Source organism: Sinohyriopsis cumingii, chromosome 5, assembly GCF_028554795.1.
Source record: "Sinohyriopsis cumingii isolate HCF-2022 chromosome 5, ASM2855479v2, whole genome shotgun sequence".
NCBI classification, from domain to species: Eukaryota; Metazoa; Mollusca; class Bivalvia; order Unionida; family Unionidae; genus Sinohyriopsis; species Sinohyriopsis cumingii.
This window is the reverse complement of record NC_142965.1, coordinates 126,171,607-126,188,515: the sequence shown is the minus strand read 5'-3', so window position 1 is coordinate 126,188,515 and position 16,909 is coordinate 126,171,607. Positions and strand designations below refer to the sequence as shown.

Genomic DNA, 16,909 nt, shown 5'->3' with positions numbered 1-16,909 from the left:
ATCTATCACTCCTCTCTCTATGTTTCTATGTATTTCTATGATGTTGAAGTTGATTGTTTACCTGATTGTGTTGACATTTCTCAAGGAACGTCCACAACTCTAAGGAAGGACTGACATTCCAAACTTTTCTTTTTATAGTTTGAGCTCTGGCTTCAGTGCTGACTTTTTCTGTTTGTTTGTTTCGTTCGAGTAATGTTAAACCTACGACATTATCAATTGCAGCTGATGTATATCAGAGATTAAACAATATATTTTTAATAAAGATTATTTTATTTTTCAACAAAAAGTTTGCAGCAAAACCGACCGATTAGTCTAGTTCCTTGATATATGGAAACAATAATCGTTTATGACTTATTATGTGAACTATCGTATAGACAAATGAAAAAGGTTATCTCAAGGGACACAACTCCTTCAACTCGCCACAAACGTGCGCTGTCAAGAAAGAACACTTCCTGTACACGTTCGACCATGGAAGAGTGAAAATTTGTCAGACCTGCTCTGTTGTCATCTCGAAAGTGATGATCAAATAATTGATAAACAGCTCGGCACTCAATATCATAAGAACAGCAATCGAAAGGATATGTCGGTACGGTAGTGGAAAGCCTTTATTGTTTGCATTGGGTGGGTGGGGAGTCTGAGTCATGAGCGAGGAAATAAAAACAGAAAAATGGCAAGACAGATTTATTTGTAATTAACTCATGCTTTGTGGAGCGTTCATCATGTATAAATAATATATTACCTAGGAGGCGAACGCACCATTGTAATGTGAAATGACTGACGATTTACCCTGCCACTAGGAGTCAACAGGATCAATAGTTCTAGTCTAGTCCTACAGTGTAAAACGTCAGCCCAGTTACGTGTATGTACAATGGAAGCGGGGCCGGCTTCTCAATGCCTTCATTATCATTGCCTTGTAACTCTGTTACGTCTGTCACCGAAAGAAATATAGTTGACAAGAAAGGAAGAAATAATTCAGTTTAAAGAAATGTTTTTTCTCTCTCTTCTCTCCAGCCATAATGATGATGATGATGATGATAATAATAATAATAATAATAACAATAATAATAACAATATCATCAGTAAATTAAGCAGATGAGTAATGTTATGCTTTGTGTGGTTGAACATTGTAAAAAAGTAACTTGCCTGACAAGGACATATTTTTAAAAATATTTTGACATAACCTCACCTTTAGATAAATGGTTGGCCCTTATAATTATGATACTGTTTACAAGACTATCCTTTTTCACATTCTTCTCATGAGGGACTCACAACTAAAACTATTTCCAAGAATTTCCCAATTTGTGCATGCTCAGGTGTTAAATTCTACAATCTTCCAAACTCTACCTGTATGCCTCCAGGTTGACGTTTAAGTTAATTTCATCACAATAGGTTGTTGTTGTTGTTGGGTTTAACGCCTTTTTTCAGCACATGATACGCTATACATGGCGCATAGCTGCCAACCCTCATGAATTTGGTGTGAATTTCACGACTTTTTCAGCGATTCACGGATTCACGCCGTAAGCCAAAAATTCATGAATTTTCCAATCCTCAATTATTTTAAATCTTTAATAAAATAACCAATTTCCTCTTAAGCGCAGTCGTGATATTTGCAGTTGCCGAAATGGTCCGGTACTGCTGGTCACAATATTAGTAGATCTACAGCCGATTAGTACAGCTGGCCCAGTAGCAAGCATTTTAGCCTATTTTAATCTATGTATAAGAGTAGTTTTACAAATGCTTTTGAGAGAAACTGGGGCCTAACTGGAAATTTGCTCCGCGCATGCGTCAAAACACTGATTTGAGTTACGGTTCAGCATCGCATGTAAGATCTTGAAAATGTCTTCACCACCAAGGAAAAAGAAATGTAATACTCAAAAAGTGAAGTTTAATTTAAAATAAATCACAAATTGGCAGTGCATTCTGCCATTAAACATTGATATTCATTCATGTTTTTTGCACTCATTGTGCCATCGCAGAGACGATGTGAGGAAGAATGTCGGTTGCAAAAAACATAGAAGTTGGGGAAATTAAGAATTCGCAGATTTCAGCTCTGGAATATTTTAAACCATTGGCAGAAGACCTGCAGGCTACCAATGCTGAAGCATTATTTGTGAGTTTTCTTGTCGAACACAATCTACCTTTATCAGCTGGAGACCATGCTAAACATTTGTTCTGACAAATGTTCTCGGATTCGAAAATCGCTTCCAAATTTTCCTGTGGAAGAACCAAAAATGCTGCAGATCCTGTGCATTCCTCACAGCAACAGTGACAACAAAAGAGTATTTTCTTTAGTGAGGAAAAATAAGACAGACTTTAGGGCCTCCTTAGCTGCAGAAAATTTGTCAGCAATTTTAGTTCCCAAATCAACCAGCAGGCAAGAAGTTGGAACTGTTTAGAAAACAAATTTACAATCAAGCAGTTGAGGAAGTTCAAGTCTGCCACAGTATCATGTCTTGATAAATAAATATTTCTGCATATATGTAGTGTTTTATTTTTATTTTGCAACCTTGATATAGTGTAGTATTGACAGTTGGAGTGGTCAGAATGGATGGAGTTATTGTCATGGTATTTTTCACGAATTCTTGTCCAAATTCACGACCTTTTTATCCCATTTTTCACAAATTGTGACCCTGGAAGGTTGGCAGCTATGATGGCGGCCAGTATTAATGGTGGAGTAAAAACCTGGGAAATCCCCGGAAAGAAGCATGACCCTCATGAAGCTACTGGCAAGCTTTTTCACATACCCACATTGGCCAAATCCAAGACTTGAACCTATGCAGACAGAGATGAAATGGCAGTGATCCGTAACGGAGAGTGCTTTAGAAAACTCAGCCACTCTGGGCCCCCATCACAATAATACCTATTTGACTCAGCTTTGGAGTAGTTCCAGCTTTAAATGCTGTGCGAATTACCAGGTTTCTTAATCAAACTTGAAAACAGAAATGAAGTTGGAGACGCATTGATCTAACTTTTAAAACATATCGGTCCACAAGAACAGTAGTTTCATAATAAGTTTGTGTGATAGTACCATGGATCAATAAAATCTGCATCTACCAACTCTTTGAACTAAAATGTGTTGGTCAGATATTTGTGAAATTTAATATAAAAGTATTTGATTGAGGTATAAAAGTTAGTAAAGAAAAGAAAACATTGATTCAGTTGTTAAATATACTGGAAAAATGTTTGGCTCCAGATTTGCTTTTTCTAAGTTTCTGTATAATCCTTCCTTTCTTTGAAACCAATTTTTGAAATTTGTATAGAAATTTAACTTTTTTTTTTGACAACATTTTTAAACTATCTAAAAAAATATATAATGCTCAATGATGAACATTTCCAGTCAGATCAGATGATAAAGTTTTATTTGATTAGATCCTCAAATATTGTAAGAGGATCATAATAAATGTTAGTCATTGTTGCAAGTTTCTTGTTTTCTTTTTAATTATTTCCTTGGCTACACATTTTTTGTTTAGTAGGTCTGATATGTGTTGATACACTGCCACACAATATAGTTAAAAAGCACTTTGGAAGAGGGTTTGATGGTTAGTTTGAATGGCATTTTGAACACATTATTGATAGCATGTATAATGCCAGGGAAATGGGAACTAAGTGCTTTTTTCAAAGAAATTGAGGCATTGTTGGATTATGAGTCTAATTTTGTACCAGTTGAGCTATTTAACATTGTGAGATGGACTGATATAAAAAATGCTTACCCTTGGCCAAAATTTTGACAAACTCAGAAGATAACCTTTTACACCATTTTGATCTTCTGCTTTGTGGCCATAGTTTGTATAAACAGTTGGGGGAAACAATGCCAATGAACATATCTGAGAAACATGGCTGTTTTGTTATCTCTAGAGCTGAATATTTGCAAACAGTCTGCTTGTCCAAGCAGCTTTGCTTAGTCACGTGATCGATTGATCTCACCACAACAGTATTTAACTAAAACAATGGTGTGAAAGGCCAAAAGCATATTGGACTATCATTTCAATAGGAATATGAGTAGTGATAGCCAAGAAATACTAAAATAGCAAAGAGTTATAAAATGAACAGAAAAAATACAAACATGAAGACAAGAGGGAAATTAGGATACTCTTGAGATTATTCTTGTGAAGATGAGTCAAGAAAGAGTTAGTGGACCGACAAGTTCTTGGAGTTGAAAGTCTCTTGTTCAAAATCCAGGGATTCTTTTAATAGTTTTGATTATATTGTTGCCATCAATAAGAGCACCACATTCTCAGCGTTTTGATGGATTGTAAAAAGGAATTTTAGGGCCACATAGCTCCAGAATTGTAGGAGTTTAGTATGTACAAAACTGTTTACAAAAGTTTTGATACTGACAACTCAGATCTAGAAATGCAAGGTCCTCGAAGTAGAAACTATCAATTCCAGAAGTTCAGAGATAAGCACTATATTTTTTATAAATCTACAGAAAATGCATATTAAAAATATTTTTAAAGTATACAAAACAATTCAAGCACAGTTGATGGCACATTTGATCTATATAAATCATGCAGTCAGTATAATTTCCCAATGTTCTTTGCATGTTCAGAAAGAAATTACCCACAGTGAGAACAGAAGAGTTGCATTATTAAGTACCCTTTCAGTTAGTCTTCGTTATGAGTATATTTTATTTTTACTCAAAGGCGTGATTGATCATTTAAACTACATTTAAGTTGTGATTCACAAAATACTCCATCAAATTAAAAATTCCCCCAACAATTAGTTCCAAAGCATACTGTAAATTATTTCATTAAAGCCTTTTATAGAGTTCTGATCATCAATCCTGTGTCCGACATGTCCTTAATTATGAAACTTCTATAAAAGTCTGATCTTGTGTTTATGAAACTTCAGATATACTGTATTCAATGAGATGTGTCACATATAACAAATAGTTTCCATTGAATATCATAATTTTTATTTCATCCACTCCAGGTGAATAAACGCCAGATAGATCAGGAAGAGAGTACTGTGACAGAATTGGTTTATGCATTCAGATATAAAGAAAAAGACATTGGTTCAATATTATTTTCATATTATTATATTTTTTGTCATAGAGTTATTTTTGAGCTGTTACTTTGATGTAGCTTTTTCTTTCTGCAATGGAAAAATCCTCATCCTTGCATCCTTTTGTTCTAGAAAGCTTGTGAAAAATTCAGTTGAATATTATTCATACACATGTTTTTACTTCTAAAAGAAGAATCCTCCTCATCAGTTGCCTTGCAGCAATTATTGGAAGCAGTAGCTACGACATTAAGGCACGCCTTGTCTAACATCATGGCACTCTCAGCAGAGGTTCTCCATCTCCACAGAAATGTTAGTTTGGACATGTCAAAGTTATTGCTAGACCATATCAAGAACCTCATTAGAATTGATTCCTTGGAATCATACCTTATTTGGCAGTTTTGTACATTCCATTACCATTTAGGATCTGAAAGACCTTCACCATAGGTCCTTTGCTTTCAAAAGTGAACTCCGCCTAATTATGCTGAGGGGAAGGTCAAATTCCAAAAGTGGTATGCAGTCAAAACAGCCCCAGAAACCATCCCCTATTGAAATCCCTCTGTAATGGACATCCATGAGATGGAGAGGCAAGGAGAGTTAATCTACTGACTTCACTCATTTTCCCATGCCAGGGGTGGAGGTGTGGGGGATGGTGATCCTAGCGATTCCATACCTCTTTTGCAAATGCATGCCTCTTCCTTTAAAAGTGGTAGCTATTTTCTAAAAGACTTTTGGTCATTAATCGTTGAAGGTGGATGAGTCTAATTAAAGCTGTCATGTTTAACCAGACTGAATGAAGAGGTGCTCACCATTCTTCTGATTGCTTTGTTGTTGTTGTAGGGTTTAACGCCATTTTTCAGCACATGATATGCTATACATGGTGGCCAGTATTAATGGTGGAGGAAGAACCACCAACCCACGAGAATCTACTAGCAAGCTTTCTCACATACCCACATTGGTCGAATCCGAGACTCGAACCCACGCAGACAGAGGTGAGATGGCAGTGATCCGTAACGGAGAGCTCTTTAGGCCACTCGGCCACTTGGGGCCCCTCTTCTGATTGCTGTAATATGGATTATGCAAAACATTTGATCACCAACCTTCTCAGATTTTTCTAGCACCCAATAAAGGTGACAAACTGAGGATCATTATAGATCTTTCCTACCTCAACAAATTCCACTAAGATGAAACCTCCAGGACATTAATGAAACCGCATCTTTGTCTATAGGGCCATTAGGCCTAGAGACTTGTCAGTTTGCATTGACATTCAGGATGCTTATTTTCACATCCCAGTGTTTCCTCCACACAAGAATACTTCCATTTTTCTATTTTACAGGACATTGACCAGTTCTGACCTGAGTGTCCGTAGTCTTTACAAGATTGATGAATGTAGTGGCTGTGAACTTGATGTATCACAAAATCCCATTCACCGACTGCTTCATGTCAGCAGGAAACGGTCCATGGATCCCATTCACTGACAGCAGGAAACAGTCCCTGTTCCATAGTATGCCCCACTGTTGATCTGCAGTGACTCAGTTAGGAAACCTAGAGAAATCAGATTTCATTCCTGCTGAGGATTTTGTTTGCATAAGTGTAAATTTCCTTACCCATTTGGGCTTGGCTTATGTTCCCCTAGACATGATAAACAGAAACCTGGATTCTTTGAGGACTACACAGGCCAGGACTTCGTTGTCAACACACCTTTACCTTTCTCTTCTGGAGACCCTGAACTCCATGTTAGATGTGTATATCTAGGAAGACTTCATTTATGTTCTGATCTCTTTTCTTCTGTTGACAATCTGGAAACCATGCATGGATATTTTCAACTTAAAGTGGTGGCAAAATCAATAAAAACTTCGGACTGGAGTTTCACTACATACCCCAGAACCCCTATCTGTAGACTGACCCTTTCAGATTTGTTGAGGGGGCTCATTTAGAGCCAGAAGGAAGTAATTCTCCATGGCATTGGGTCCCAGGAAGAAAGTCTTCTCCTGATAAGAAATTTGAAAATTAGAACTCTGCTCTTCACTCTGATAGGATGCATTGATCAATGTGTGGTACTGTTGTGTGATGGTCTCCTCAGACAATGCATTGTAGGTTACACATCTCAGATGACAATGAGGAGGCACTCATGCTCCTTCTGTGTGGAAGTCTGGAACCTTCTACACTGGGCACATTAAGAAGGAATTACACTGTAAGTTTGTCACATTCCTGGAAAGAAAAATATACTTGTGTATGGTTTGTTTGGAACAGGCAAGGTAGTCCAAACAGAATGTCTCTGCATCAAGCAGTTGCACAGTCCTTGTTTAGTTTATAGGGAAATTCTCAAAAGGACATGTCTGCAATGAAACTTAACAACAAACTCTTGTTTTATGTTTCTCCAGTCCCAGACCAAAGTGCTTTAGCATCTAATGCGTTCAGTCTAAGGTGGGAATGGCTGTTTACTTGTGCATTTCCACCCTTCAGATTGATTTTGCAGGTATTCCAGAAGGTCAGCACTTCCATAGCTATGACGATCTGGTAGCATCCATGAGGCCTGAAAGGTCTTGGTTCACCAACTTCCTTGACCTGTTGTTAGACCAACCCAGGGTGCTACCTGAGTGGAAGAATCTACTGATGCAACACAAGGGGACTCTTCTTCACAACAGCTCTTAGATTCTCCACCTTCTTATGGGGCTTGTCTAAAGTTATCTGTCTGCCAGGTGAAGTTTTCATGCAAGATTGCATACTGCATCATCTGGGTTATCTACCTTTAATGTCTGTCATGCAAAGTGAAGAATCTTGTTTGATTGGTGCACTAGGAAACATGTCAATCCTAGCTGCCCTCTCTTTCTGCACCAGAAAACTTTCTACTCTTAGTCTTTGTTTAGAAATCATATTTGGCCCCCACAAAGTTTGTATAGCCACACTTTCAAACACACATACATTTTACAAGGCCATTGGCTCAGATCTTCACTTAGTTGATCTTATGAAAGTCTTCATACTGCAGATGGGGGCCCCGAGTAGCCGAGTGTTCTAAAGCACTCTCCATTATGGATCACTGCCATCTCACCTCTGTCTGCGTGGGTTTTAGACTAGAATTCGGCCAGTGTGGGTATTTGAGAAAGCTTGTCAGTAGCTTCCTCTGGGTTGGTGGTTCTTCCCGGGTTCTTCTTCCACCTTTAATAATGGCTGCCATGCATAGCTTATCGTGTGCTGAAAAATGGCATTAAACTCCACAATTACAAGAACAACAACATGCTGCAGATGCTGAAATGGACTCGCCTCATATGTTTTATGGATCTAGAAAAAAAAAACCTTATGAACATTTGAAAATCTTGTGCTTATATCAGTCTTTCTATCTTCATAATGGAAAAGTAGCCTGTCCATCTATACAGCAGTGTTTCCAGTAAGGAGGCACAATTATCGGTACCTTTTACTGACAAGGGTGGAAAGAGTCAGTACTATGTCAAATTTTACTGGTACAAATCCTAATCAACCAACATGGTATATCAGTTACATAAAGTCATAAATAATACTGTAGAAAAAAGTGAGATCAATGAACAATGAGTTTCTGAACTTTACAGGAGCTGTATTGATAATTGGAATCACAAGTCAAGAACATGACAGTATGCTAGTCACAATCCTTTGTAGGAACTGTCAATCACCAACTTAGTCCACACACAGTAATAACTGTGGTTCAGAGTTCACTTACGAAGTAAATAGTTTGGTGCTTAACATACGCTGGATAAAAAAGGTAATTTTAGTGGCTTAGTACAAGTTACATGGTTTATAAATCGCATGACTTAAGGTCATCTACAAGTAAAAAGCAGCGAAACACAAACCAAGCTGGTCCTAGTACATATGAACACATGGTTCTTCTTTGCACAAAAAAGAAATAAAAGCATGAATGGTATTCAGATGAAATAACACAACAACAATGAAATATCTCAATATTCAAGCATTGATATCACAACTATGAGAGTATCAGGTTTTTCAAATCTTGAGAGACAGTAATTTATTGTGTTATATGGTTGGTGTCAACCACTAATTAAAAGTTGGCAGGGATATAGGACTACAGTAGTGGAGGCAAATGTAAAGAATAAGTCATATGTTGAAGTAGTTAACTTTTGCAACTTAAAACACATTTTGCAGTTTGTCGGTACAAGAATACAGTGAGTCTCAGTTTTCTCTGGTACAAATTTTTTTCTTTCAAACTCTGAAACAGAAGCAGAGTAAAATCCCTGTGTGTGATGGTATTATATTTCTCAAAATAAAGCTATGTCTGCTTTTTTTCTGTTACAGGAAACTTCGGGGGATGGGGATGGATCCCCAGGACCAGGCAAGAGTCACACCCCATCTAAGGTACAATTAAGTTCTTTTGGTCAGTTAACTTCATATGTAGATATTAAGTTTCAATAATTCAGGAGGAATTGGTTGCACTGTACATTTTGGCATATTTTCATTGAGCTTAGTGCAAATAGCTTCTCACCCAGTCGCAGACTGGTTAACCTCCATATTGTTAGATTCATAAACTTATCATAGCTTTACCAAAATGAAGTGGAGAAGAAGGCTAGGGAACAGTTCTATAGTCCAGTGCATAAAATGTTCATAGGATGTAATTGCAAGACTTCAAATTTAACACTCCCATAAAACTTGATATTCTTTCAAACAAGCAGTTTGCTTTTTACCATGGTTTTTGTTTTTGCTCATCTGGCTACAGAATCTGAGATGAGTACAATATTGTGCAAGAGTCATGCATATTAGTGAGATGATTCTGTGTCTGATTGGCAGAGCATGATACAGCCATGGAAGCCATCTTTCAGATCTGATTTTGATCAAACTTTGAACATACTAATCATAATAATTCACTTCAGTTCATACTAATCGTAATAATTCACTTCAGTTCATACAAATCATAATAATTCACTTCAGTTCATACTAATCATACTAATTCACTTCAATTCATGCTAATCTTATTAATTCACTTAAATTAATACTAATCATATTAATTCACTTCAGTTCATACTAGACCACTACGGTGGCCTAGTGGTTAGAGCGTCCGCCTCGGATGTGGGAGGTCGTGGGTTCAATCTCCGGCTGAGTCATACCAAAGACTTACAAAAATGGTACCAACAGCTGCCTTGCTTGGTCGCTCAGCATTAAGAGGTTAGTGTTAGGACTGGTTGGCCCATTGTCAGGATAATGTGACTGGGTGGGACATCATGCCACATGTCTGTGGCATGATACCCCAGTGCTGGACATCACTAAAATCTGCCACACTGCAGACATTGTAGTGATATGACTGAAAAATTGTTAAAAGCTACGTTAAAAATCGAACACACACACACACACACACACATTTCATACTAATCATACTAATTTACTTCAGTTCATGCTAATTAACTTCAGTTCGTACTAATCATACTAATTCACTTGAATGCTAATCATAATAATTCACTACAGTTCATACTAATCATACTAATTCACTGCAGTTCATACTAATCATAATAATTCACTACAGTTCATGCTAATATACTAATTCACTTCAGTTCATACTAATCATATTAATTCACTTCAGTTCATACTAATTCACTTCAGTTCATACTAATCATACTATTCACTTCAGTTTGTACTAATCATACTAATTCACTTAAATTAATACTAATCATACTAATTTGCCTCAGTCCTACTAATCATATTAATTCACTTCAGTTCATACTAATCATACTAATTCACTTCAGTTCATACTAATCATACTGATTCACTTCAGTTCATACTAATCATACTAATTCACTTCAGTTCATGCTAATCATATTAATTCACTTCAGTTCATGATAATCATATTGTCTTCAATTCATACCAATCATAATAATTCACTTCAGTTCATACTTATTATACTAGTTCACTTCAATTCATACTAATCATAATAATTCACTACAGTTCATACTAATCATACTAATTCACTTCAGTTCATACTAATCATAATAATTCACTACAGTTCATCCTAATATACTAATTCACTTCAGTTCATACTAATCATACTAATTCACTTCAGTTCATACTAATATTACTTCAGTTCATACTAATTCACTTAAGTTCATACTAATCATACTAATTCACTTCAGTTTGTACTAATCATACTAATTCACTTAAATTAATACTAATCATACTAATTTACTTCAGTCATACTAATCATATTAATTCACTTCAGTTCATACTAATCATACTAATTCACTTCAGTTCATGATAATCATATTGTCTTCAATTCATACCAATCATAATAGTTCACTTCAGTTCATACTTATTATACTAGTTCACTTCAATTCATACTAATCATAATAATTCACTACAGTTCATACTAATATACTAATTCACTTTAGTTCATACTAATCATAATAATTCACTTCAGTTCATACTAATCATATTAATTCACTTCAGTTCATGCTAATCATACTAATCCACTTCAGTTCATACTAATATTAGTTCACTTAAATTCATGCTAATCATATTGTCTTCAATTCATACCAATCATATAAATTTACTTCAATTCATACTAATCATACTAATTCACTTCAGTTCATACTAATTATATTAATTCACTTAAATTCATGCTAATCATGCTAATTCACTTCAGTTTATACTTGTTATACTAGTTCACTTCAATTCATACTAATCATACTAATTCACTTCAGTTCATACTAATCATATTAATTCACTTCAGTTCATGCTAATCATACTAATCCACTTCAGTTCATACTAATATTAGTTCACTTAAATTCATGCTAATCATATTGTCTTCAATTCATACCAATCATATAAATTTACTTCAATTCATACTAATCATACTAATTCACTTCAGTTCATACTAATCATATTAATTCACTTAAATTCATGCTAATCATGCTAATTCACTTCAGTTTATACTTGTTATACTAGTTCACTTCAATTCATACTAATCATACTAATTCACTCAGTTCATACTAATCATTACTAATTCACTTCAATTCATACTAATCATACTAATTCACTCAGTTCATACTAATCATTACTAATCCACTTAAATTCGTAATAATCATACTAATTCACATAAGTTCGTATCAACGAAATGAATTCAGAAATACTCTTGATGAACAAATATGTACCAGAACTAATCAAAATGTATACAGGTTATTATTTTTTTCAAAATACTTTCAAATATTGATAACTGCTATTTCATGAGAGCCTATAATTCTTTGAATCTTAAAAAAAGTATGTAGGTAGAAACAGTTTGCTTGTTGTGATGTTTAATCCTGGTTGTTTTTATTGAATTTGTATTGTTTCCCCTCTTCTAAATTCTGTTATGGGTTGTAAAGAATGTTTTCAGAAGGAATTGTATATTTTTGACTACATAGACATTATAATTTTTTTTATTGCTGGTACCAAAGCCTTCATCAATAAGGTATTGTTGGATAATACATTTTTTACATATTGTTTTGATTTTCAACATTTTTACATTTTTAGCAGCAACACTTGTGCCTAAAACAAGCCTTGCATTGACAGAATTTTGAGCTCAGGTTAAGGGTGGTCTTGTTATTATGTAAAATTTGGTAACATCATCACAGTAATAAGTACTGTTTTTCAAACTGCTGCAAATGGATACTTTTTTGAATTCCAACAGAATTGTATTTCAATTTAAAATTATAATTTGATTCATACTTCAAAATGTTAACATTAGCTTCGTGTATACAGAGGTGTGGTGCTGTGTGAATGGTATTCCCTGACTTATTTTGCACTTGTCATTGCCCCCCCCCCCCCTGTTCTGGTGGCCTAGTGGTAAGAGCGTCCGCCTTGGATGCAGGAGGTCGTGGCTTTGATCCCCGGCTGAGTCATACCAAAGACTTACAGAAATGGTGCTAACAGCTGCCTCGCTTGGCGCTCAGCATTAAGAGGTTAGTGTTAGGACTGGTCGGCCTGGTGTCAGGATAATGTGACATGGTGGGACATCATGCTACTTGTCTGCGGCATGATGCCCCAGTGCTGGACGTCACTATAAACTGTCACACTGCAGACACTGTAGTGATATGACTGAAAAATTGTTAAAAGCTACATTAAAAATCCATATCACACACACACACATTGCTCCCCCCCCATGTCTGAGTAATATGCATTCCCTCACTTCACATTTATTTTGAATTACAAAACTGTTGGTATATTCATATGAGTAAGTAGAACATTTATGACATGACTGGCTTTTGGCTGGATAGCTGCAGTATAAGTAGACTTTTGCAAGAGTACTGTTTCAGTTTGGGATTTAAAAGCTAAAGAAAGAAAAACAATATTGAAATTGAATGAAGTTCTGAGAAAAATATATCATCCAACAATAACTTTCATTTTTCAGATGTGGACTTTTGTGCTAACATCAAAATTATTTCAGATGTTATATAGGTCAAATGCACACAATTTTCCTGAGCAGCTTTAAAAACGGCAGAGGCAAAGAGACTTTGGCCCCCCCCCCACCCCCCCCCCCGACCATATATGTGTTTCCTATTGCACTAGTTTTAAAATTAGAGTGGGTGGGTAGATTTTTTTTTGAAAAACATTATAGATATTATATTGATTAGATTATATAATATACTAATTGCTTCAAAGTGCTGGTCAAAACTGACTCAGATGCACAAATCTTTTTCAGGAATGTTTTTAAAGTTTATTTATATTAAATTATTATATATTTTTTTGAATTTGTAAATTTTTTTGGCGGGGGGGGCTAGGTGTCTGCAGTGAGAAATATGGGTGGTCGGCTGACCAGAAGCACATTTTGTTTTTTGCCCCAAAAGAATTCAAATTTTAAGATCCAATAAGAGATAATACAGAGCAGGAATCCATACATGGATTAATTAAGTGTACAGACCTTATTTGCTTAATTTAGTTGAGACTGGTTCAAACCCCTACTAAGTCATACCAAAGACTTTAAAAAATGGTACTAACAGCTGCCTCGCTAGGCGCTCAGCATTAAGAGATTTGTGTTTGGTCTGGTCGGCCTAGTGTCAGGATAATATCACTGGGTGGGACATCATACTACATGTCTGCGACATGATGCTCCAGAGCTACACATCACTATAAACTTTCACATGGCAGACATCATAGTGATAGGTCTGAGAATTTTTTAAAGCTATGTAAAAAATTCAAATCACACAAGCACACACACAACACCCATTTTAGTTGATAGGAAGTCTACTAGAAAATGTTCACTTTTGTACAGTTTATATTATTTTGTATTAGTAGTTTCAGTCTGTATTGTGTTACACTGTCTCTAAAGTAGATATCACAATACACTGGATTGATATTGAAGCAACTCTGTAAGAAATATACACAAATTATATATATATATATATATATATATATATATATATATATATATATATATATATATATATATATAATCGTTCACTTCTAAAATGAGTACTTGCCAGAAATAGGCTGAAAGATGACTCTCTGATAGATATTCATCAGACTTGGTAAATGTTTGCAAGTTGACAGTCATAAGAGCTGCAATCACATAATGTCTTCTCAGATCGGGTCAATACAGTTGACCATGCGCTACAGCAGCCTGATGTATTGGCCGATCAGGATCTAAACTGTCGACTTAGAGGTATAACCACATGTGTTGGGGATAGATTTTGGTCAACACTGTTGACCTTGAGCTAAAGTCACCAAATGTGTTAGGATATAAGGGTTGACACTGTTGACCTTGAGCTAAAGTCACCAAATGTGTTAGGATATAAGGGTTGACACTGTTGACCTTGAGCTAAAGTCACCAAATGTGTTAGGATATAAGGGTTGACACTGTTGACCTTGAGCTAAAGTCACCAAATGTGTTAGGATATAAGGGTTGACACTGTTGACCTTGAGCTAAAGTCACCAAATGTGTTAGGATATAAGGGTTGACACTGTTGACCTTGAGCTAAAGTCACCAAATGTGTTAGGATATAAGGGTTGACACTGTTGACCTTGAGCTAAAGTCACCAAATGTGTTAGGATATAAGGGTTGACACTGTTGACCCAGAGCTACAACCACATGATGTGTTGTTAGATCAGCATCAACACTGATGACCAAGCGCTACAACTACACATTGTGCTGTTAGATCATTGTCTACAATATGACGAAGAGTTACAACCCCACCATGTGCTGTTAGATCAGGGTCTACGCTTATGACCAAGAGCTACAACCCCACAATGTGCTGTTAGATCAGGGTCTACGCTTATGACCAAGAGCTACAACTACACAATGTGCTGTTGGATCAGTGTCTACACTGTTGATAAGAACGGCAATCCTATAATGTGCTGGGGCCCTGAGTGGCCAAGTGGTCTAAAGCTCTCACCATTATGGATCACTGCCATCTCACCTCAGCATGGGTTCGAGTTACAGGCTCGGCCAATGTGGGTATGTGAGAAAGCTTGCCAGTAGCTTCTTGTAGGTCGGTGGTTCTTTCTGGGGTTTTCCTGGTTCTTCCTACATTAATACTGGCCGCCATTAATAGCCTATCTTGTGCTGAAAAATGGCGTTAAACCCTATTAAACAACAACCTATAATGTGCTGGATTACAGTCAACAAAAGCATCATTCATGTTTTGGCAGGTGTGGGTATATGAGAGTGGCACTCACATAATGTTCTGGTAGAGCAGGGTCTACATTGTTGACCAAGAGATACAATCACATAATATGTTGGCCGATCAGGGTTTACAAGAGATGCATTCAAATAATGTGTTGTAAGATCATGGTCTGCAAAAGATGCAGTCATCTAATGCATTGTTTGATTAGGGTCTAGAGAGATGCCGTCACATAATGTGTTGTCAGATCATGGTCTACAAGAGATGCAGTCATCTAATGCATTGTTTGATTAGGGTCTAGAGAGATGCCGTCACATAATGTGTTGTCAGATCATGGTCTACAAGAGATGCAGTCATCTAATGCATTGTTTGATTAGGGTCTACGAGAGATGCAATCACAATGCATTTTCATATTAAGGTTTACAGTGTTATGTAAGGTATTTAACTTTAGTAACATCAGTGCTTACCGTGCAGCTAAAAAAAACCATGATCTTTACATCATGGTTCATTATCATGACGTCACTTGTTACCAAACTTAATTGTAGAATTATGAACTTGGAGAGATTGGTCATAAGATTACATGGTTGTGACTTTCTGTCTCATACTAATAAGTCTAAGAAAAACTCCCTTTCCAGTTCTAATAATCACAATAAAGGCATGTGAAAGAAAAATATGACCAGTCATAAGTCATTTGTGCAGGCTTTCTGTTATAGAAAACTGATATGATTTCACTAATTATGTGATACTGGAAAAAATCAGTCGCTAATGTATACTTTTCCTTGAGTATTTGCTCAGAGGAAACTATGATCTTCAAACTGCAAATCTGATGAATTATTTAATACTTATGTGTTTTGGTGACTTTTGTTCCATACTTTTTGTTGTAATGAACCCTGTGGATAGTTGTTCAGTTAAGAATAGTGCAATAAAATGCACACTAACATATACATTTTAACATGATTTATTTTGTCAGATGTTCCGATATTTTAATGCTCAAACATTTCACAAGTCATCATTCTCGTCTTTTCTTCATCATAGTAGTGAACAATGTAGACACTAATTTCAGTTTTGGACACATTATAACTGAGCAAATAGGCCATTTCTTGGAACATTTTTTCAAAGGTCAATTATTGCTACCTGAGTTATATTGGTATCCTTGGAATATGGTGTCAGATGTCAATGATTGATTGATACATTATTATTCCTGGAACATAGTGTCAAAAGTAAAGAATTTCTGACTGGGATATTTTGGAGTCCTTGGAACATTGTGTGAAAGGTCAAGGATTGCTGACATGGATATATTGGTGTCCTTGAAATATGGTGTCAGAGGTCAGTGATTGATA

At 36.0% G+C, this 16,909-nt stretch overlaps 1 protein-coding gene across 1 annotated transcript in view; it reads left to right on the top strand.

Annotated features, from left to right (window-relative positions):
• The first annotated feature begins 434 nt into the window (after positions 1–434).
• Positions 435–16,909, top strand: part of LOC149800143 (uncharacterized) — a 154,357-nt gene continuing 137,882 nt past the window's right edge. Inside the window, exons 1-2 of the mRNA XM_089959742.1 lie at positions 435–586; positions 9,286–9,345. Coding sequence (XP_089815868.1) covers positions 581–586; positions 9,286–9,345 — 66 coding nt within the window. The 5' untranslated portion in view covers positions 435–580. The remainder of the gene's footprint in view (positions 587–9,285; positions 9,346–16,909) is intronic.